Genomic DNA, 23,981 nt, shown 5'->3' with positions numbered 1-23,981 from the left:
AACATTGGATTGCTCCACCTCTGGCAGTCATGCCTTCATCTGACAAGGCAGCAAACCCCAACATTTCCTCCCTAAACATCTCCACCTCTCTATAACACAGAGGGAGGCCATTGGGCCGATTCCAGATCCCGTCCGAGCAATCACCTCTTTCATTGCCCTCAACTTATTCTCTGTTGCTTCCCCATCAGCTCCGTACGCTGAAGAGTTATTTACAGGAGCAATTAACCTACAGGCATGTCATTGAACTGTGAGAGGAAACAAAAAACACAATTCGGAATCCCAAGCAGTCAATGGGTGAATGCACAAACTCCACAGATAGCAGCTCAGGTCAGGATTGTACCCAGGTGCGTCACAGTAACTGCTGTTCTACCTTAAAAAAAGACACAAAGTGCCGGAGTGCTGGAGTGCTGGGTGGGTCAGGCAGCATCTCTGGAGAACATAGATGATTCGGGTCCAGACCATCCTTCAGGCTGTTCTACCTTCGCTTGCTTATCCCCCTTCCTTTGAGCAACTCTGTAAATCGTCCCTGATTTGTTACAGCCATAAAGTTATATAATACAAAAACAATTCCTTCATTCCAATTCATCCACGGCCCAGAAACATTCCTGAGCTGATCCCATTTGCCTGCATTTGGCTCACATCTCTCTAATCTTTTCCTATCCACCGACGTGCCTAAATGTCTTTAAATGTTGTAATTGTACCTATCCTACTTCCTCTGATAGCTCGTTCCATATACCTACCGTCATCAGTGTGAAAAGCATGTGTCCAAGATCCCCTTTAAATCTCTTCCATCTCACTTTTAACATATGCCTACCAGGTTTTAACCCCTCTACCCTGAGAAGAAGATCTTCCACCTTATCTATGCCCCTCATGATTCTCTCATCCTCTGTAAAATCACCCACCTGCCTCCTTTGTTCCGGAGCATACAGTCCAGGCTATCCAGTCTCTCCTCTTAACTCAAGCCCCCCCCAGACCCAGCAACATAATTGTGAATCTCTTCTGTGTCATCTCTACTTTAATCACATCCTTCAGGCTTATGAGTATCCATCTTAATATCTTCTCACATGGTTGATGTTATCCGATAACACTAAAGGGCCTGTCCCACCAGCATGCGATTGCAAGCGACTAGCGAGACCAAACGTGGTGGCTTGAGGTGTACGGCCTCGCGGGGCCGATCCCACTTCCAACCGTGGAGCCGTCTGGAGTTGTGCGGGGCTGGTCCCGGCATCATACTCACCAATCAGCTGGGCAGGAGGCGGGCCGACTGAATTTGGACGTCGCACGGCGTCGGGCGGTTACATCATCACGCAACGGCACGCCAGGCGGTGAGGTCATTGCGCAACACCACGCGTCAGGCGTACTCCGTCAAGGCGCTGCGTACGCCTGTCGAGGCGCTGCGTACGGCCTCAATGCGGCTGCGGGTCGACAGGCCGTTGCCGCGCGCAGTGGCGGACTGGGTCTAAAAATATTGGTTGCCAGGAGACAAACGGGGGCCCACCCACAACTACAATGCTATAATTTAACAGGGGCCCACTTGCTATCACTTCATCAGGGGCCCACTTGCCATCGGGGAAGCTGACACCCTGGCCAGTCCGCCACTGGCCATGCGGAATATTTGGACAGTGTCAGTTTTTCGGAGCCCCGCGCGATGTTGGGACCAGCTCCGCGCAACTCCATACGGCTCCGGCGATCGAAGTGGGACCGGCCCCGCGAGGCCGTATGGCTCAAGCGACCACGTTAGGTTGCGCTAGACGCATGCTGTTGCATGCTGGTGGGACAGGCCCTTGAAGCACCTTTTCATTTGGTGAATGTTCTCCTGTATTGGTTTCTGGATTGGGATGGTTAATTTCCTACCACTGTTTGCGATAAATGCTCTTCACTAATAGTACACTAGTTGATCAAATGCAACAAATGCAGTTTTCAGTTGCATTTCAAGCAGATTGTACTCTTTGGTCAACAGTAGGACTCGTAAAAGACCTTAATAAGCCTATGAGGCAATATGAGTCCTGAGAGACTTTAAGGCATTGGATACATTCTTTTTTTTTCAGTGTTGAATCTATCAACAACTTATTACCATGAGAACATTAAAGGCTAGGGTACTTTGAGCAGACGATAAAACTCCACAAAGATTGCTTACAACTAGATAATCAAGTCAGAATTTATAGCAGACTGGAGAAAATAACAAGGTTTCTGAAGGTGTGGTTGTGTGAGTGTAGATACATCATCTGCCATCGGGCCCATTGAGCTCATGTTGGCTCCTATTGGAGCAATCCCATCATTCTCAATCCCCCCTGCCTTCCCTGATTGGCTGCAAACTATTTTCTCCCACACAGACGTGTGGACACACAGAGTCTCTTGCCCAGTGGGGGAATCGAGAATCAAAGGGCATAGGTTTAAGGTGAAGGGGGGAAAGATTTTATAGGAATCTAAGTGGTAACTTTTTCACACAAAGGGTGGTAGGTGTATGGAACGAGCTGCCGGAGGAGGTAGTTGAGGCAGGGACTAAGAAGCAATTAGACAGGTACACGGATAGGATGGGTTTAGAGGGATATGGGCCAAACGCAGGCAGGTGGGACTAGTGTAGATGGGACATGTTGGTCGGTGTGGGCAAGTTGGGCCGAATGGCCTGCGTTCACACTGTATGACACTATGTCTCTATGATGTCCATCAACTCACTATTTAATGTAGATAAAAATGCAGGAGAAACTCAGAGGGTGAGGCAGCATCTATTGAGCGAAGGAATTGGTGACGTTTCGGGTCGAGAGCCTTCTTCAGACTGAAGAAGTGTCTCGACCCGAAATGTCACCTGTCCCTTCGCTCCATAGATTCACCCGTTGAGTTTCTCCAGCATTTTTTGTCTACCTTCGATTTTTCCAGCATTTGCAGTTCTTTCTTAAAAAAACGCACCATTTAATTCTCTTTTTCACCCACTGGTCAGTACAACAAGGGTTACTTTACACAAGATAATTAACACATCTTCATGATGAGGGAGGAGGCCAGAGCTCCACTCGGTTATGGTGAGAATGATTCAACTTTACGCGGGGTGCACTCTTGGTCAGCATCTGACAGACCCTGGAGCTGGGAGGCAGTGGCACTAACTGCTGCACCCACTGTTCCACCACTTGCCCGCAGGTTCTGGGTTGGAGGGGAATCCAAAATTGAGTCTTAACCTCGGAGCCATAAATATAGGGTGGTCTCCAATACTTCTAATTGGGAATTCAGGAGGAGGTTCATTACCTTGAGAGTGGTGGCCATTACATCATGGTGCATTAGGCAATAAACTAATCTGATCCCAAATCCCACCAGGAACAGTTGTGACAATGGGAGAAAGGACAAGACGAATGTGTTGATGGGGCTCCACGAAATATCATGGGTAGTAGTGTGAATGGTACACAAACAGCATGAATGTTGTGGGGTTTAATAACAGCACCCATTTATCCTTCCTTTTCCCTGACATTAGCATAGCAAAAGGATTTGAGTATAGGAGCAGGGAGGTTCTACTGCAGTTGTACAGGGTCTTGGTGAGACCACACCCGGAGTATTGCGTACAGTTTTGGTCTCCTAATCTGAGAAAGACATTCTTGCCATAGAGGGAGTACAGAGAAGGTTCACCAGACTGATTCCTGGGATGTCAGTACTTTCATATGAAGAAAGACTGGATAGACTCGGTTTGTACTCGCTAGAGTTTAGAAGATTGAGGGGGGATCTTATAGAAACATACAAAATTCTTCAGGGGTTGGACAGGCTAGATGCAGGAAGATTGTTCCCAATGTTGGGGAAGTCCAGAACAAGGGGTTGTAGTTTAAGGATAAGGGGGAAATCTTTTAGGACCGAGATGAGGAAAACTTTTTTCACACAGAGAGTGGTGAATCTCTGGAATTCTCTGCCGCAGAAGGTAGTTGAGGCCAGTTCATTGGCTATATTTAAGAGGGAATTAGATGTGGCCCTTGTGGGTATGGAGAGAAGGCAGGAACAGGATACTGAGTTGGATGATCAGCCATGATCATATTGAATGGCGGTGCAGGCTAGAAGGGCCGAATGGCCTACTCCTGCACCTAATTTCTATGTTTCTATGTTTCCATGTTTCTATTAGTTACTTCATCATTGGCATTTGTGTGTTTAATGATTTGCATTGATTCCATAAACGTATTTACTATAGATTTTGGAACTGTAGAGATACTGTGTGGAACCAGGCCCATCAGCCGACCGAATCCGCACCGACCACCCCCATACATTAGCACCATATCCTACACACTAGGGACAATTTAGTGAAGCCCATTAACCTACAAACCTGCACTTCTTTAGAGTGCGAGAGGAAACTGGAGCACCCGGAGTAAACCCATGCAATCCCAGCGAAAACAGTTCCGTACAAAAGGTTCCCGTAGTCAGTATCAAACCCGGGTGCATCTGCCTCTCTCTCTCTCTCTCTCTCTCGCTCTCTCTCTCGCTCTCTCTCTCTCTCCTCTCTCTCTCTCTCTCTCTCTCTCTCTCTTGTTTTAAGACCTTCCTTAGTGCTCCCCTCTATGAGAAGGTCACCAATCTTAATATGTCATCATATTGACAGCGAGCCTTAGGACATCTCATCATATTTAAGATGCCATTGAGATATTTATGTAATGGGTGAGTTTGGTATGTTGTTGATTTCCAGAGTTCCTTGAAAGCTGATTATGGAACTTCCATTTCCTATTTGTTGCAGTTCACATGAACCCAGAATAATACTAACAGGAGGAGGCTATTCAGTCCCTCAATCATCTTCCGGCATTCAGGTGATCCTTAGTAACCTCTGCTTTAATTCCACTTTTCAATATATCTTCCATGTTCCATACCTCTTAATTACTTTAACCACAATTGATCAATCTGATTAGATATTCTTCAGCTCCTGAAATTTTACAAGGACAATTTCAGCTTTGCGTCATCCTTAGTTTTATTGCATGTTTTTAAAGTTGCTAATGGTTACTTTTGAACATCAAAAACACTTTGTCATTGATAGAGCAGGATGAAGCATGGAATAGCGTAGAACAGAGAACAGACAACAGTACAGCACAGGAACGGGCCCTTCGGCCCTAAAGTTTGTGCTGAACATGATACCGAATTAAACAGGTCTCATCTGCCCGCACATGATCTATATCCCTGTAATTCTTGCACTTCCATGTGTCGATTTAAAAGCCTCTTAAATGCAAATATCGCAAATTTGTGAAATGTTCAAAAATATATATTTTTTTTTAATGAAAAAAAATAGCACCTATCGCATCTGCCTCCGCCACCTACCCAGGCAATGCATTTCAGGCACCCACGCTCTTTGTGCAAAAATGATGCCCCACACATCAAACTTTCCCCCTCTCACCTTGTAGCTATGCCCTCTAGTGATGGACATTTCCACCCTGGGAAAAAGGTTCTGACTCTCTACCCTATCTATACCTATAATAGTTTTATATAGTTTTATCAAGTCTTCCTTCAACCTCTGACGTTCCGGAGAAGACAGCCCAAATTGTCCCTGTAGCTGAAACTCTCTAATCCAGGCAGCATTCTGGTAACATTTTACATGATCTTTTCCTTGCATATCATCAAGTGATGATGTCTGGTCTGGTCTGAGGGGGGAGTTTGTGAAAGGCGAGTGCATTGTAAGGAAGTGTCAAGCATTGCATTCTGCCTTTAACCTGACAAACCATAATCTCAGCATGGAGGCTGAGAGCATTTTATTTGTCATTTATATATAACTATATTTATACAATATCATTTATATTGCTAAATGAATATAATTTAACAAACAAGTGCTTCCAAGGGCCGATAACAGGATATTTAGGCTTAGGGAGGGGTCAGGGGTTATGGGAAGAAGGCAGGAGAAGAGAGAATGGGGTTAGGAGGGAGATAGAATAGATCAGCCATGATTGAATGGAGGAACAGACTTGATGGGCAAAATAGCCTAATTCTACTATCTATGACCTTATGAGGGGTAGGAACTTCAGCAGTGAAGTCTTGTGCAGTGGTTAAATTCAGAGTTGGGCAACAATCTCACAGAACTACAGGACTGGAGAGGAATTTTCAACTCGGCATGTTCCAATGGGAATCGTCTGGTGGCTCAAGGCTGCTGCAGTCTCTGCTGCTCTCTAGTGAAGAAGGAAGGGTGACTGGGACTGGCCAGATCTGCAGCTGAAACCTGGGGCTTGGATGTGGTTCCACCTAGTGGCAACTCGTTGATTTGCAGGCTAGGAGATTCAGCGAGGTCACTCAGAAAGAGCAGATTACAGAAATAGTCAAGTCACATTTATTTATATAGCACATTTAAAAAACAACTCTCGTTGGCCAAAGTGCTTTACATTTATTGTAAGAATAATATAAACAAACAAACTACATACATATATACATGTAGCCCTCACTCAGTGGACGTCAGGAAAGGCTTGGGAGTATAGATAAGTTTTTAGTCTTGACTTAAAGGAGTCGATGGAGGGGGCAGTTCTGATGGGAAGGGGGATGCTGTTCCACAGTCTAGGAGCTGCAACCGCAAAGGCGCGGTCGCCCCTAAGCTTATGCCTAGACCGCGGGATATTCAGCAGCCCCAAGTCGGCCGATCTGAGGGACCTGGAGGTGGAGTGGTGGGTGAGAAGACTTTTAATGTAGGAGGGGGCAAGCCCATTGAGGGCTTTGTAGACATAGAGGAGGGTCTTGAAATGTATACGGAACCGCACAGGGAGCCAGTGGAGAGAGGCCAGGATCGGGGTGATGTGGTCCCTTTTTCGGGTGCCCGTCAGGAGTCTCGCTGCGGCGTTTTGGACCAGTTGCAGGCGGGACAGGGAAGATTGGCTGATGCCAGTGTAAAGAGAGTTGCAGTAATCTAGGCGGGAGGAGATAAATGTGTGGATGATCTTTTCGAGGTCATCAGAGTGGAGGAATAGTTTTATTTTAGCTATCGTCCGAAGCTGAAAGAAGCTAGCTTTTTCCACGGCATTGACTTGTTTGTCAAATTTCAGTGCTGAGTCAAATATCACGCCGAGGTTTTTGACGTGAGGTTTGAGTAGTGGGGTAAGGCTTGAGTTTGATCGAGTCCGAGGGGCCGAGAAGGATGACCTCAGACTTACTCTCATTTAGTTGGAGGAAGTTCTGGGCCATCCAGCACTTTATATCCTCGAGGCAGCGGGTAAGGTTAAGCAGATTTGATTGGTTTTTAAATAGTAATGAAAAATAGAAACAGGAATAATATATGCAATCAAAAAAAAAGTGTGTATTATCGATAGATCTTGAATCACATTGAAAGGAAGGCTGTTTTATCCAGATGCCCCAATCAACCACTTTTAAAATGAATAATTGTACACTGTGGGAAAGAGCTCTCAGAAGTTGTGTGGTGAATCCCATTCTAGAGACTGGAGCAAGTAATTCAGACTGACCTTCTCATGCCCAGCAGTGCTGAGGGAATGCTGCACTGTTGGAGCAGTTAACTTTTGGGTGAGGCATTAATATCAATGTCCGAGTTAAAGTGGAAGCTATTCAAAGAGCAGGGATTTCTCGAATTAGCATCATTAAAACAAGACTTTGTTTATTGCACCAACCGGTGGAGTCATGCTGAGCACAATTTGGCTGCCATGTTACCAACATTATAACGGTCACTGCATGTCAGTCTAGGTATTTGAAGATCCTGAAGAACCGGGTGTAATTGCAGGTCATAGCATCATAGAGTCTTAAGGGCCTGTCCCACGAGCATGCGACTGCATGTGGCAAGTACGACCTAAAGGGCCGGTCCCATCAGCATGCGCCTGCATGCGGCAAACGCGACCTAACGTGGTCGCTTAGGCCGTACGGCATGCAGCAAGCGCGACCAAACCAGAAGCGGGAGCCACGCTGAGGTCGAGTGAGTGACACGTCGTCGAGGCGGCTGCGGGCTGGAAGGCCGTTGCTGCGCGGAATTTTTAAACACGGTCAGTTTTTCGGAGCCCCGCGCGATGTCGGGACCAGCTCCGCACAATTCCATACGGCTCCGGCGATTGAAGTGGGACCGGCCCCGCGAGGCCGTACGGCTCAAGCGACCACGCTAGGTCACGCTTGCCGCATGCAGGCGCATGCTGGTGGGACCGGCCCTTTAGGTCGCGCTTGCCGCATGAAGTCCCATGCTCATGGGGCAAGCCCTTAACATACAGCACAGAAACAGGCCCGCCGGCCCAACTCATCCTGCCAACCAAAATGCCCATCTAAGCTTGTCACAGCGGACATATTTGGCCCATATCCCTCTGAATCTTTCTAATGTGTTCTTCTGCAGCTTGGCTTCCTGGTGTTCTTGAAACCAAAGGAAATTGACCTCACAGGAATGGACCATTAGATCCATCCTGTCTGTCCTGGAATGGAAAAGAGCTCCACAGACCAATCCTCCCTTCCAGCATAGTTGTCCATTGCCGTACAGCTTCATACATGTCCACGTGCTGCTTCAAAATGATGAGGGTATCTGCCACTACGGACATCTCAGGCAGTGAATTCCAGAACCCCACCACCATCTGGTTGAAATATTTTTACTTCTCTAATCTACCAACTCCTTTACATCTATGACCCTTGTTTTTTTATTCTACATCTAAGGAAAATAAGTCCTTTCAATGTAGCAATGTTATACATCCTAATTCAGTCACCCTTGAGTGGTGGATTTGAAATATTTCCTCCTCCTACGAATGATGCCTGACCTGCTGAGTTTTTCCAGTATTTTCTGATTAACTTTCAATTTTCCAGCCTGTTAATTTTTTTGATGTTATTATATTGAAAAACAGTTGTCCTTTTTGTTTTATCTTCCACTAGAAAATCCCCACATTTTTTCCCCTGGCACAGCGACCGAGTCATCTCCACTTCAATGCCACAGGGACAGCCACCACGCATCTCCTCAGAATGGAACCAAAGAAGACCTTCCAAACCCCGCTAACGTATTTTTACCTCACGTGGCTGGCGTCTTCCCTTCCAATAGGGATGCTGCTTGCTGTTTGGATGCAAAGGGATTCGCTGAAGTTTCTGAGTGCTACGGTTCAATCTCTGAAGAAAGTGCATCGTTGGAGCAACCTAAATGTGAGCTTATTGGGGTCACAGGAGATGACATGCATCCTAGCTCGGCATCAGGATGCCAGAACACTGCAAGGGATCGGACTATGTCAAGGTATGCAGATTCACCTCAGTTTGTGAGATCAAATGGACACATGTTAAGAACAGAAAGGCCTTCACAATGTGTAAGGAGAGGCCACATCACCGACTCAAATCAAAATGGAGCCCATGATGACTTTCCTTTGGACTTGACCTCAGCTTTGTTGACTGACCATCCTTGTGCAGATAAATTCGCTCCGAAGGGCAGACTTACCTCATCACTGCCGAATGCCATGATCATCCATTTTTGCCAGTTCTGCAGTCACACAACCCTTTACCCCGAAGTTCTCTTGATGCACCAACGTGTCAACCACAAGATGAATCTCCACATCATCCCTCCTGAACATCTTTCAGGATATGGGTCAAAAGCCAAGGTTCACCATGTAGTCGGCGTCAGTGGTGTTCGACGCACTGGGCCTCCTCCCATGCTGAATGGCAAAGAGTGTTCTCCTGTGGCCTCTTCTAGATCAGCTCGCACCCACCCTCCCTCTGTGAGCCAAACAGTTACGCTGAATTCAACTCCTCCATGCTCGGAGACCGCTGGCAAGTCATTTGATTCACCCCAGAGCAGACCTTACACCCAATCTACAGGCAGAACATCTGGGGTCCCAATTCAGGATCCTCACCGGCATCAAAGAGCAAGAAACAGCCATGAACTATGTGGATTTACATCAGGATCGAAAGTGACACCAAATATCACTTTACAGAAGAAACAAGTTGGTAACTTTGAAAAGGGCTTTTTTAGTTCACCTGCATTTCTGGGATTTGGCATGCCAATTGGGAGAGTAGCAGAAGGCCAAGATGTTTTGAAAGAGGCTGTGGGATTTCTGCAGTTTGATGACCAGTGCCAGGCACACCCGCCAAAGGTTCCAGGTGGCCGAGGCATCAAGGACCAAGCCTCGCCCAAGGGTGGCCAACATACTCCGTACAAAACCTCCACGCTGCATCAGCATGAGTGTATCAGCAAGTCAATAGGTACCAGTAGGCTGGGCTGGCTGGGGAGCCCCGCACGAAATGGGTGGACAGGTGTGCCTTGGCCACATTGCTCAGGCCCAGCAAAAGTCTCCACTCTTCAACACTCTGTCAAACGGGGGTCGCCCCTAGGAGCAGGAGATTTGAGCAAACACATGGATCCCTTTCACATGATCACGCCTTACAGATCTCGAGACCTGTCGGCCTTGTTACACAGCTGGAGAGGAGATACCCATCACTTTGTGTGTCCCACAGACAAAGGAGGTTAGTTTTTCAGTTTTTATGGAATAAGCTAGCGAGCATTATGTTTTAAGACAAATGAAATTTCCTACACATGATATACCAAATCATGACAGACATAGATAAAGTGAATGAGGCTTAAGGTGAGAGGGGAGAGATTTAAGAGGGACCTCGGGGGCAACATTTTCACTAGGAGGGTACTCTCTATCTGAAAAAGTTGACATAGGGGGCACGGTGTGCAGTGGTAGAGTTGCTGCCTTACAGCACCAGAGACCCGGGTTCGATCCTGACTATGGGTGCTGTCTGTACGGAGTTTGTATGTTCTCCCCTTGACCTTGTGGATTTTCCCCAGGTGCTTCAGTTTCCTCTCACACTCCAAAGACATATAGTTTGGAGGTTCATTTGCTTCAGTAAAAATTGTAATTTGTCGCTAGTATGTAGGAGAGTGCTAGTGTACAGGGATCATTGGTCGGTGCGTACTCATTGGGTCGAAGGACCTATTTCCGCGCTGTATATCTAAACTCTAAACTAAACTAAAAAGAGGAGTCTATACACGCGGATACAATTATGGCTTTCAAAAGACATTTGGATAGTTATATGGATAGGAAGGTTTATAGGGCTAAGGACCAAATGCAGGCAATTGGGACAAGTCCAGAATGCCAAGTTGGTGGCATGGACGAGGTGTGCCAAAGAGACTGTTTCCGTGATGTACCTCTCCATGACATTGACACACTGGCTCAACAGTCAAAATTAGATCGATAGCAAACACAAGGAGGATGATGAGTCTCAATAATGGTATAACAGACATTGTATCACTGCTCATGGCCACCAGAGGTTCATTTGACATTGATTGTTATTGAATTAGTACTGACAATGTCCAAGATTATTAAGGAGAAAAAGTTTTCAACAACAACATTGAAATCAATAAAGATTTGGGTGTAGGCAGCTGGGTCTAAGTGGATCTAATGTCACAGTTGTACTGAGAGCTGCCAATATTCCTACACTCGAAGCACAAATGATCAAAAATGAGTTTTTTACGCTAATCCTTATTTTCCTCATTCCTCTGGAGATTCTTGTGTTGCTGTTTATATTCACATCTAGGATCTCAATATGAAACTATGTGATGATGTGGGGGATGGAGAGAGTCTTGCATCTTTATCCCTTTACAAATCCTGTTACTCTGTTAATAGGCAGTTAACGTATAATGTCAGACCCGTTATAAAACATTTAAAGTTTCTTCTGTGTTTCCTGTTTCTATGCAAAGATAGTCCTGGAGAATGTTTGTGTATATAGCTCACGGAAAGGCAGAACTATGTTTTTATAAGCATCTTTCACTTACTTCTCAATACTTACTGCAAATGAAGTGCAAATGTTCTCATTGTGATTGTAGTTTCTAAGACATTATTTTCAGGCCCATCACATTGCCACGAACAGTACCCTTATCATCTGATTTTTGTGAAATTGAGTGATGTACTTTGACCAGGGCTCCAGTGAGAACTTCCATGCTTTACTTTGATGTAGTATTGTGGGATCATTTGGATCCAACTGAGATAGCAGATAAGGCTACAAGTTAAAGTTTCTTCATAAAGGCGGGCAGCTCTGACATTCCATCACCCCCCCTCTGTACAGCACAGCACTTGGACGTCTAAAGACCAAATGCAGGTAATAATAATAATATATTTTATTGTCATTGCACATAAGTGCAACGAGATTTGGTATGCAGCTTCCATCCGATGTCATAACTTAAATAACTAATAAAATTTTGATTTAGATACCCCGAGAACATGGTTTGTAAAAAGAACATTACAACAGTAAAACAGTCAAAACAGTTCAAACAGTCTAAAGTGCAGATGTGTCTGTGCGACGTGACCATCCGAGGGAGACAGTCCATAGGGGTGGGGGGCACTCAGCAGGGCCAGTTCAGAGCCGCTATAGTTCTGGGAAAGAAGCTGTTCCTGAGTCTGGAGGTGCGGGCGTAGAAGGCCTTGTAACGTCTGCCGGAGGGAAGTAGTTCAAACAGTCCATTACAAGGGTGTGAGGAGTCTTTATGGATGCTGACAGCCTTCCTGAGGTAGATGCCCTCCGAGGCTGGTAGCAGTGTCCCAATAATCTTCTGCGGCCAGTAATGGGGCCAGTATTGATAAGTACAGTGGTCAGTATGGACGTGCTGGGCTGAAGGGCCTGTTTCTGTGTGCTACAATTCTTTGACTCTATGGAGCTTTATTCTAGATTTTAGTAATGTCGTTTCTGGGAGTAGCACCTGCACTCAGGTTTAAACATTGAGGGCGCCAATATGACAAATGTTTCTTCATTAAGTCAAATCGCACAGTTTCAAAACTGGCCAATTTGGCCTCAATTAATCCAAAACTCTGCTCTTTCCATCCAACCGTGAACGTATATATTTTTCACATTTTTATTCAGTTCTCTTCTGAAAGCTCCTGTTGAATCTACTTTCCCTGCCTCTTCATCGATGTTTGTCAGGTTATAGTAACTTGTTGTCTTAAAAATAATTCTCATGCCTGCATAAGACAGTTGCTAGCTATCTCAATTTTGTGTCGTCCAGTATTCAACCTGTTATCAATTAGTCACCTCCTTGGAATGGAAACGTTTAAGGGGAAATTAAATCGAGGTGGTCGAGAACATGGAGGGCTTTGAAAAATAGGATGAGCAGTTGTTCAATAAATGGAGAATCAGTAACCAGAGATTTAATGTGATTGGAAACAGGTGGGTGAACAGATTCAACAGGAGATTTTGTCTAAATCAGGGACAAAGGAGCAATAGCTAAAAGCTGTGAAACATTGAGCAGCTCTTTGACGTGAAACATTTATTCAGTTTCTCTTTCTGCAGAAACTGTTTGACCTGATGAGTGTTTCCAGCATTTTATGCCTTGGTTTCAGATTCCCAGCATCTGCAGTTTTTTTTTGAACAAGGGTCCTGACTCGAAATGTCACCTGTCCATGTTCTCCAGGGATGCTGCCTGACCTGCTGAGTTACTCCACCACGTCAAATCCATTTGTAAAATGATAGGGCTCTGGAAGTACTAACTCTCTTTCTCTGTTGTGAGGTTTGCATGCTCTCCCTGTGACCACGTGGGTTACATGCTGTCCCTGGGACTGAGTGGGATTCCCCTGGTCTTCCAGTTTCCTCCCACATCGCAAAGACGTCCTGGTTAGTGGATTAAATGGCAACTGTGAATCGTTCCTGGTTTGGAAGTGAGGGGTAGAATCTCAGGGATTGTTGATGGGAATAGTGAATATGATTAATTGCCATAGAGGGAGTACAGAGAAGGTTCACCTGACTGATTCCTGGGATGTCAGGACTTTCATATGGAGAAAGACCGGATAGACTCGGCTTGTACTTGCTAGAATTTAGAAGATTGAGGGGGGAACTTATAGAAACTTACAAAATTCTTAAGGGGTTGGACAGGCTAGATGCAGTAAGATTGTTCCCGTTGTTGGGGAAGTCCAGGACAAAGGGTCACAGTTTAAGGATATGGGGGAAATCTTTTCGACCAAGATGAGAAAAACATTTTTCACACAGAGAGTGGTGAATCTCTGGAATTCTCTGCCACAGAAGGTAGTTGAGACCAGTTCATCGGCTATATTTAAAAGGGAGTTTGATGTGGCCCTTGTGGCTAAAAGTATCAGGGGGTATGGAGAGAAGGCAGGTACAGGATACTGAGTTGGATGATCTGCCATGATCATATTGAATGGCGGTGCAGGTTCGAAGGGCCGAATGGCCTACTCCTGCACCTATTTTCTATGTTTCTATGTTAATGTAAAAATGGGTGAGTGAAGGTTGGCATGGATTTAGTCGGCCAAAGGGACTGTTTCAAAGCTGTATGATTCTATGATTAATAGGGGCTTAACCTACCCATAGTCTTCTTGTATTATGGACCCAGGAAATAGTTTGGTGGATCGTTGTTGCAGTCCCTTTCAAGCAAATACATCTTTAGTTAGGAAGGAGAGCAAAACTATACACAATGCTCCAGAGGTAATCAAAAAATGCTGGAGGAACTCAGGATGTCAGGCAGCAGGCCACTCCAGCATTTTGTATCCACCTTTGGTTTAAACCAGCATCTGCAATTCGTTTTTAATACATAATGCTCCAGTTTGGTCCTGCCAATGCCCTGAATGATACCTTATCGAATCCCACTCTGCTCACAACATTTTCATCAATTTATAACATGCTTTTGTTATGTAAAAAAAATGAAATGAAAAAAGTACACAGAATAGATACATACTTCATTTCCTTTCTATAACCAAAACCGCTGGAAATATGAAATTATGTAGCAATATCATACACTAGAGCCATGACCAACTGCTTTTGATACTGTTGGCTTTACCAAGTCACACCAGATGGCGCAGGAGGATAATCTCAACCTGGTTTTACAGTGTGGTTCATTTGATAGCCAAGCCTAACAACACCAACCACATCGACACTGAGTCTACAAGGCTGGTCAGAGTCTGGGTACGCAGAGATACAGATGCTGGAATTACGAGTAAAACATAAACAGCTGGAGAAACTCAACAGATCAGGCAGCATCTGTGGAAAGAGCAGACACGTTTTAGGCCAAGTCCCTTCAGACTGATGGAGTAGAGGGGTGATAGCTGATAGAAGAAGGTGAGTGGAAGGGGTGGAGCAAGTTGGATGTAGGTAAGAAGGGGCTGATTGGTAAATGAGTCAGATGTGCAAGAGAAGGGTGAAGATAGTAACAAAGGCAACTATCTCCATCCTTCTCCATCCCCATCTGATTCAAGGAATGCACTTCACTTTCTATGATCACCTTAATCATTCACTCGCTCACTCTATCAACACACAGCGGGTACTCGCCCAGGCAATTCCAACAACTCTCCCCACCAAGCCTGCAACCTCTGTCACCACTAAGGACAAGGGCAGCAAGCACAGGGGAACACCATCACCTGCAGGTTCCGCTACTAGTGTCACGTCATCCTTGATGCAGGAAGCTATATCCATTTCTTCATGGTGGTAAATAAACCTATTCTGTAATCCTTCCACCAGTCCTTTTAAATCTATTGATCTTTATCAAGGTAGCTTCTGTGGATTAGCAGAATCTGCGCCGGCCACGGTGGCGTAGCGGGGTAGAGTTGCTGCGCTACAGAGCTTGCAGCGCCGGAGACCAGGGTTCGATCCTGACTACGGGGGCTGTCTGTACAGAGTTTGTACCTTCTCCCCGTAACCGCTTGGGTTTTCTCCGAGATCTTCAGTTTCCTCCTACACTCCAAAGCCGCCCAGGTTTATAGGTTAATTAGCTTGGTGTAAGTGCAAATTGTCCCTAGTGTGTGTATGATAGTGTTAATGTGTGGGGATCGCAGGTTGGTGTGGGCCGAAGGGCCTGTTTACACTATGTATCTCTGAACTAAACTATACTAAAGCATCATACACATATCCCTGGTCTAAGGTGAGCATCATTTTTTCTGTTCTAGGGACTTCAACCCATATTCTGCTGGTAAGAGCAAGATAACGACCCAATACATTTCCTTTGAGAAAGGTTGACAAAATTAAAGTTAGTCAGTGTTTAGTTTAATTTAGAGATACGGCATGGAAACAGGCCCTTCGGCTCACCAAGTCTGCGCAGACCGGTGATCCACGTACACAAGCAAGAAGCTACACGCTAGGGACAATATTTCCAATTTTAACAAAGCCAATGAACCTGCAAACCTGTGCATCTTTGGAATGCGGGAATAAACCGGTGCACTGGAGTCTGCTGGTGATGTAAGGCAGAAACTCTACCGTTGCACCGCTCCAGTGGAAGGGTTAGAGAATTTTACTTTTCACACAATGATGATGAAAAGCTAACGATAGATTTCCCTATCAGATGGTGTGTCCCTGTACCTGTTATTACCAAAGGCGTTTTGGGCTCTCTTAAGAGACGAGAAATTAAAATCAAATCCTCTCTCTAGTAGATGGAAACATCAAAGGGCACATCTTTTAATCCAGCATGTCCTGTGTGTGCTCACACTGATAGAGGTTGTGCTGATGAACTGTGGCACCAGATATCCAAGGGAGCATGAAGAGCAGCCTCACACCACGACGCGGTAGACATATTAATCATCTGTCTCTTGGAATCTTTTCTCCCAACATTTTCTCTCCTCTGTGAGAGCCAGTTTTAACACACAACATGGAGGGTGTATCTACAGGGAGGGTGGCATGTGTTTCACCCAACCCAGTCACCTGCCAACACACACAAGGTCCCACCAAGGTAGAGATTATTCTGCCCCATTTACTTTTCGTTGTGGTTTTCTGACATTTCCCTCCCAACCATCCCCACCTGTCTTAAGCACCTCACGTTAAAATAAAAACTCTGCTTGTAATTGACAGACTATGTGATAAGTCTTCTGGGGTCTATAATACGAATTAAATTCTGTAGTTAAAAAACTCCACATGAGCCTTAAGCAAATGTCATTGTTTCTCGGGGTATAAAGTAACCTTTTACATATTTATCAGATGTCATTGTCAAAGTTCAAATTGGACATGTAAATGAATTCATTTGCCACCAGCACTATGAAAATGAGGCACAGATAACATCCATTTTAACATGCATCAGCATTCTGACGAAGATCGGCCTTGTTCAGTGATACAGTTATTAGGGATCTCTCTGACTCATGATCACCAGCCATATTTATTCAACTATATTAAACTTGCGAGAGTTATGTTTGCCTTTGCAATTGGTTCTTTGTTAAAAAAAAATATTTATTGCTTCCCAGTTCTGAGTAGAATGTGATTATTATTTATGGCCCATCTGTCTGCTTGTATCTCTCTTTGCTTCCCGACACTGGCGTACACCACAGCTGGAGTATTATGTGGAGTTCTGGTCACTACACTCTTAGAAGGACACCACAGCATTTTGTAATCTCAAATTATGGATAAATACCTTTGAGAATTAACTTCTAATTTCTTTCACATCTGCATTATGTTTCTTTTTTTTTTTTTTTTAAATCAGCACCCTTGTGATTTAGAATAATAACTAAGTTGAAAACCTGGTGTTGAGCAAAATATTGCTGCACAGTCAGAGGCGTTGATTTTCACGGGTGAAGTTAAGCGGAGGTGGATGTAATATCTCCTGCGGTTACTATTTTGAAGAAGAACAAGGGGGTTCTCCCTGGTGATGTATTGCTCACCAGCATCTAAATGCAGATAATCTGCCAACTTCCATGATGCACTCTATGAGAACCTACTGGGTGCCAAGTTTCCAGATTTGCAACAATCTAAAAACACTATTCCATAGGCTGCAACCGGGAAGCCTAAGGTTATGAAAGGTGCAAAAGAAAATTTAATTAAATCCATTATTTTCAGTTAAAATGTGTACTCCCTCCAGTCCTGACTTCTTCCCTTTATCTAACGTTGTAATTAAGCCTGTCTCTGCTTAACAGCTTCCATAGAACCAGGAAAATATCATGTTTATCAGTGAAATAACAAAACTGCAGGCAAAGTCTTGTCAAAATAACATTACAAAATAAAAACCACTCCACTTTAAATATTAAAGGTAAACTAAAATGCTGGAGAAACTCAGCGGGTGAGACAGCATCTATGGAGCGAAGGAAATAGGCGACGTTTTGGGTCGAGACCCTTCTTCAGAGCCAGACCCCTTCAATTTTGCAGCATCTGCAGTTCCTTCTTAGCCACTTTAAACATCGGTATGCTTTATGCGAAGACGCAATGAAAGCGTTATTAAGCTTCCTGCTTAATTCCAATATCTGTACTAAAAATGCACTTCTCCAAGGAAGTTGATCTGCAATGATTAACCTACAAGGCACCTGTGAAACCCAAATCGCGATTGATGTTGGAACTCAGTTCAAGAACACCTTTTAATCCATGGAAGTATCTGGAGACGGGTGACAGAGTTGTGATACAATATGCCATAACTGGAGAACTGTGTATAGTTCTGGTCACTGCACCCTTAGAAGGACAGAGTTGCACTGGAGTGGGTGCGGAGGAGATTCACCAGGTTGTTGCCTGGAATGGAACATTTCACTTAGGAGGAGAGGCTAAATAGTCTGGATTTGTTTTCCTTGGTGAACAAGGTTTTTGGGATCAAACTGGGATAAACAAAATCGAGGGTCAGAGACACAGTAAATAATACAAAACTTGCCCCCATTACTGAAGTGTCAAAAACGAAGGGATACCGGTTCAAGCTGAGGCAGAAGAGGTTTGGAAGAGATCTGATGGTGACTAGAATCTGGAACACACTGCCTGATTGAATATGGAACCTGGCACCCTTCACATCATGTAAACAGTATCTAGATGAGCACTTGAATAACCAAGGTATAGAAGGTTAAAACAAAAAAAAGCTGGTTAATGGAATTAAATGGGATTGATAAATAGAATAGTCTAATAAAAATAAAGTAAATACATTGAGGAATCTTGTTTGTTAAGAAGGTGAGCCATCGACAGCTGAAATTTTTGAATTTGTTATTATACATTTCTACAAATGTACTATCTGTGCATATATTTGATCAGACCAACGCTGTAGTGTAAAGTTTAGCTGGCAACGCTTTGGAACATTAGAAAATAGGAGCAGAAGTTGGCGTTCGTGTCTTTTAAGCCTGCTCTACCATTCACCAAGGTCACATTTAAGGGTTTAGGAAGGGACTGCAGATGCTGGAAAATTGAAGGTACACAAAAAAGCTGGAGAAACTCAGCGGGTGGAAACTCAGCGAGCAGCATCTATGGTCTGAAGAAGGGTTTCGGCCCGAAACGTTGCCTATTTCCTTCGCTCCATAGATGCTGCTGCACCCGCTGAGTTTCTCCAGCTTTTTTGTGTACTCTCACATTTAAGGGTGCTTTTCTGGGTGTAAAGTGCCCCAATATATTTTGGCCAGTTCCATGATTTGTTTGCAGATTGGCACTGTTACTAAACACAGCAACAAAGACGGTGAATCCCATTTTTTTTAATGCAGACGTTTCTCCTGAATCCCTGAGAGAATGTATTAGCAACAATCATATATTTATGAGTGCTGGTTCTATCCATCCCTTGAGTGGAAGTGTCATTTCTACCATTATTTTTTCAAACCTTTTCGTGAGCATAAAGTACCATCGCGTCCCTCTTCATGGTTCACTTTCTCAAGGGATGAGCTTGTCGTTCCTGATGGTTAGAAGATCATCTGATGGCGATGCAGCAATTTAATTACAGGACTAACATTCAAAGACCCGAGTTCAAATCCCAGTGTAGAATCCATAGAATGTAATTGAATTATCTTTAGTTCATAATCTAAAATTTAACTAAAAAGAGATAGTCTTCTATAGTAAAGATGAACACAAAACTGCTGTTTTATAAACCCAACTGGTTCGTTAACATCCTAATTTCTTCCTTCATTGAGCATGGAATCATGTTATTTGGCCCGACTCGTCCATGCTGACCAAGATACCTATCTATGCTAATCACACTTGCCTGCATTTGGCCCATATCCCGTATAACCATTCCTAACCTTGTACCTGCCCAAACCACTTTTAAACATTGTAATTGTACCCACCCCTACCAGCTTCTCTGCCAGCTCGGTTTATATATCCACCGTCCTCTATGTGAAAAACCAGCCCTACAGATCCTCTTTAAATCTTTCCTTTCTCACCTTAAAACCATGCCCTCTAGTTTTAGGCTCCCCCACTGTCGGAAATTGGATATGACAATCATCCCTATCATGGCTCCTCATAACGTTATAAGGTCATCCCTCAGCCTCCATTGCTCCAGGGATAACACTCCCAGCCTAAAACCTCTCCATAGAACTCAAACTGTCCAGTACAGTACAGGCAACATTCCTGCGTATCTTTCCTGCACAGTCGAGATTAATCATCTCCTTGCTCTAGTGTGGCACAGACCAGATGGGTAAATAGTCTCTTTCAATGTAAGGAGACATGAGTAAGTTAAGCAATGAGTTCTGCCTGCTTATTCTGGACTTCTCATCATGTGTGCTGACCTAGAATTGCAAAGGAGCATCTGAGCACCAAGAATGATGGTGCAGCTCATAAGAGCACAATAGGTTTGGGAAATATTGGAATTCATGTTTAGTGGGATAGAACGGAAATTAGAGAAGATTGCTGCAAAATCATCCCCTCAGTCAACACCCTGAACATGCTTTACAATAGATACATGGTACAGCAATAGGACATGCAGTCCTTCTGGTCGTGGCAGTGCCTATCCTGCATTGCAGTGTGCCACTTCAACACCCCCCCTGTCACCATTCACCTAATTAAGGGGTAAATTACAATCACCAATTAACCTAACAACCAGCACATCTGTACAATGAAAGAATAAACCAAAGCACTGCAGAAAAAACCAGGTGGTAACATGGAGAATGTGCAAACTCCACAAAGGCAGCACTGCAGGTCAGGATTGTACCTGGGTCGCTACAGTTGTGGGAGGTGTACAACTTGCAGTGTCCTGTACTGCCAACCTTAAAATCATTCCAATGAATGGATTATCTCTTTACACACAAGGGTTTGGAAATCTTGAAACTTTTTCCACAACCTCCTATAAGTGGTTGTTAACAGTGTGGTTTAATGATAGTGTCATATAGCATGGCACAGGCACTTCGGCCCACTGCATCCGTGCCAACCATCAAGCACCCATTTATGCTAATCTTACGTTAATTTCATATTATTCTTACTGCATTCCCATTCATTCTTCCCAGATTCTACCACTCATCCTACATACCAGGGTAAACGCACCTATCAACCAACATATCATTGTAATGTGGAGGTAAACTGGAGCACCCGAAGGAAACCCACGCAGTCACAAGGAGAGCATGCACACTCCACCCAGACAGCACCCGAGGCCAGGATAGAACCCTGGTCACTGGAGCTGTAAGGTAGTGCTCCTACTAGCTGTCCCATTCTGCCACCTCAAATCAAACATGCCGAAACTGATTGATAGATTGTAGTCAAGTGTTTAGATATGTGGATGGAATTAGGATGTGGAACAGCTAATTGATGGGAGGGGAGCCTCAAGGAGTTGAATTGTCTACTCCTATATCATCCTGTCGTGATAACCATTATAAGCCAGCAATGATTGCACAGACCTTGTAATACTTTGGTCAAAGTGAAAGGTTCCATCCAAACACGTTAGTGTTAGCTATTGATGCTCTGGATATTTTAATATTCAGCAAATGCTGTTCTTAGTTAGAGACGGTCATTAAGAATCATGTCTGATAGTTAAGCCTGCAGTGGAATCATCTTGTGAAGAAGACATCCGTCTATGATAGAAGGCAGTCAGATAAGTAAGTGCATCATTATAAGTGTGAATGATGCATGGGTAAGCCAGAGTGATGGAAAGTGACAGAGACCAAATGCAAGCATTGGGCACTCTGACTCGAATGTTTATAATTAATGTTGTCACTGATTGCTTTCTTCAGCATAAATGTTCAAATTAAAAAGGGCAGTGGCTCCAGGCAGCTATTAGCACACTCCCTGACTCTAAGTGTTGTATTAAATTGCTATTTTCTGGCCACAAGCAAACCATCTTAGTAGCTGGTATCTTTTGTAATTGCAAAGTTAAATTGCCATAATAGCTTAAAAAAAAAAATCAGATTTTTATTCACAGTTGGTAACATAACTTGCTTACTGTAGCTTTCGAAACTGAATTCCAGGAGCTCCATGATAGAATTAGAAAGGATGTAAAGGAGAGAAGCAGATTAGTTGGGCCAACTAATGCATGTTGGCATAAAGGGCCTTTCCCACCAGCATGCGACTCCATGCGGCAAGCGCGACCTAACCAGAAACGTTGGCCGCGCGGAGGTCGAGTGAGTGATATGAAGTGCGAGCGAAGTCTGCAGGAAGTTCGCGTGTGACGTACGGTGTCGAGGCGGCTGCGGGCCGGCAGGCCGTTGCCGTGCGGAAATTTTGAACACGGTCAGTTTTTTGGAGCCCCGCACGACCAGCTGCGCACAACTTCATACAGCTCCGGTGATCGAAGTGGGACCGGCCTGGCGAGGCCGTATGGCTCAAGCGACCACGTTAGGTAGCGCTTGCCGCTTGGAGTCGCTTAGGTCGCGCTTGCCGCATGGAGTCGCGTGCTCGTGGGACAGGCCCTTTATACGAAAAACACAAAGTGCTGGAGGAACTCAGAGGATTAGGCAGCGTCTGTGGAGGGTATGGACGAGCAAGGCTTCGGATCGGGACCCTTCTTCAGACTGATCAACAGTCTTAAGCTAGTCCACTATTCTCCACAGAAGCAACATTAAATCCTATGTCATCTCATCCTGTCAGAATACCCCCCCCCCCCCCCCCACCACCCCCACCATGCAAGTAATTTGACTATTAGTTTAGTGTAGAGATACGGCACGGAAACAGGCTCCTCGGCCCACCATGCCGACCAGTGATCCCCATACACAAACACAAACACTATACAGGTGCACAACCTTTTATCCGAAGATCCAAATAACGAAAACCTCCGAATAGCGACATTTTTTCAGTCCTTGAAGAAAGGTCCTTGAAAACGTTCACCGAGGGCGGCCCGCAGAGGTGACAGCGGAACCTCCGGTCGGTCCTCGAAGAAAGGGGAACTAAATCCCCATTCATAAAAGAGAAGGTGAGGGTATATTGCGCGGGAGGGTTAATAATTGACAATATGCTGCTTCCTGCCCGCTGAGTTAAAAAGTTCCCACGGTAGACTCACGATACACAGTGTATCGTGAGTCTTGCGTGGGAACTTTTTAACTCAGCGGCCAGGCAGCAGCAAATTGTCGCTCCCTTCAGTTTCACCCCACCTACACCCCTCTGCTTCCCGGCCATGTGTGTGACCCCTTCCCTCCCCTCTCCAGCTCCCCGCGCATTGCACCGGCGCGGGGGCTTTGCACTGTCTTCACGTTGGAGCCAGTGCCAGTCACCGGAGACGTCAGGACCAACGGGACACCGACCCCCAGGCCCACTGCAAGCACGGAGATCCCAGAGACCCACAGCCAGCAGCAGCCCAGCCCCGTTCCAATTCCAGAGGAACACGCTCCCCGTAGGGACAGAAGCTGATGGCTCGGGCTGTGACGTCTCCGGCCACCCCCCCTGTACAGGAGCTGAGACTGGGAAGTGTGGGGATGTTTGCAGGTGCACAGGGGGGGGGCAAGGGCGGGACAGGTCCCAGTCCCAGCTCCATTCCAGGGGGGTGGCCGGAGACGTCAGGACCAACGGGACACCGACTGCAAGCACGGAGATCCCAGAGTCTCACAGCCAGCAGCAACTCTAGCCCAGTCCCGCTCCAACTCCAGAGGAACCCGGGTTGCGGATGAGGGGGCGCAGCTCGGGCTGTGGGCGAACTGCCACTTGTCGCTGTAGCGGCGCATCGGGGAGCGGGTTCTTGTTGGTCCTGACGTCTCCGGCCGTCCCCCTGGACAGGAGCTGAGAGACGTCAGGACCACCAGAAGCCGCTCCCCGATGGGCCGCTACAGCGACAAGTGGCAGTTCGCCCACAGCCCGAGCTGCGCCCCCTCATCGGGACACCGACCCCCAGGCCCACTGCAAGCACGGAGATCCCAGAGACTCACAGCCAGCAACAACTCTAGCCCAGCACTGCTCCAACTCCAGAGGAACCCGGGTTGCGGATGAGGGGGCGCAGCTCGGGCTGTGGGCGAACTGCCACTTGTCGCCGTAGCGGCCCATCGGGGAGCGGGTTCCTCTGGAGTTGGAGGGACAGGGAGACACAGCGGCTTTTGAGAATG

At 45.5% G+C, this 23,981-nt stretch overlaps 1 protein-coding gene across 1 annotated transcript in view; it reads left to right on the top strand.

Annotated features, from left to right (window-relative positions):
* Nucleotides 1–23,981, top strand: part of znf516 (zinc finger protein 516) — a 77,751-nt gene that overhangs the window by 8,088 nt on the left and 45,682 nt on the right. Inside the window, exon 2 of the mRNA XM_055634751.1 lies at nt 8,773–10,341. Within this exon, the coding sequence (XP_055490726.1) occupies nt 8,773–10,341 (1,569 nt within the window). The remainder of the gene's footprint in view (nt 1–8,772; nt 10,342–23,981) is intronic.

The sequence above is a fragment of the Leucoraja erinacea genome, chromosome 4 (assembly GCF_028641065.1).
Source record: "Leucoraja erinacea ecotype New England chromosome 4, Leri_hhj_1, whole genome shotgun sequence".
Lineage (NCBI taxonomy): Eukaryota > Metazoa > Chordata > Chondrichthyes > Rajiformes > Rajidae > Leucoraja > Leucoraja erinaceus.
Note: the sequence above shows the minus strand (reverse complement) of the source record. Positions and strands in the feature narration are given on the sequence as shown.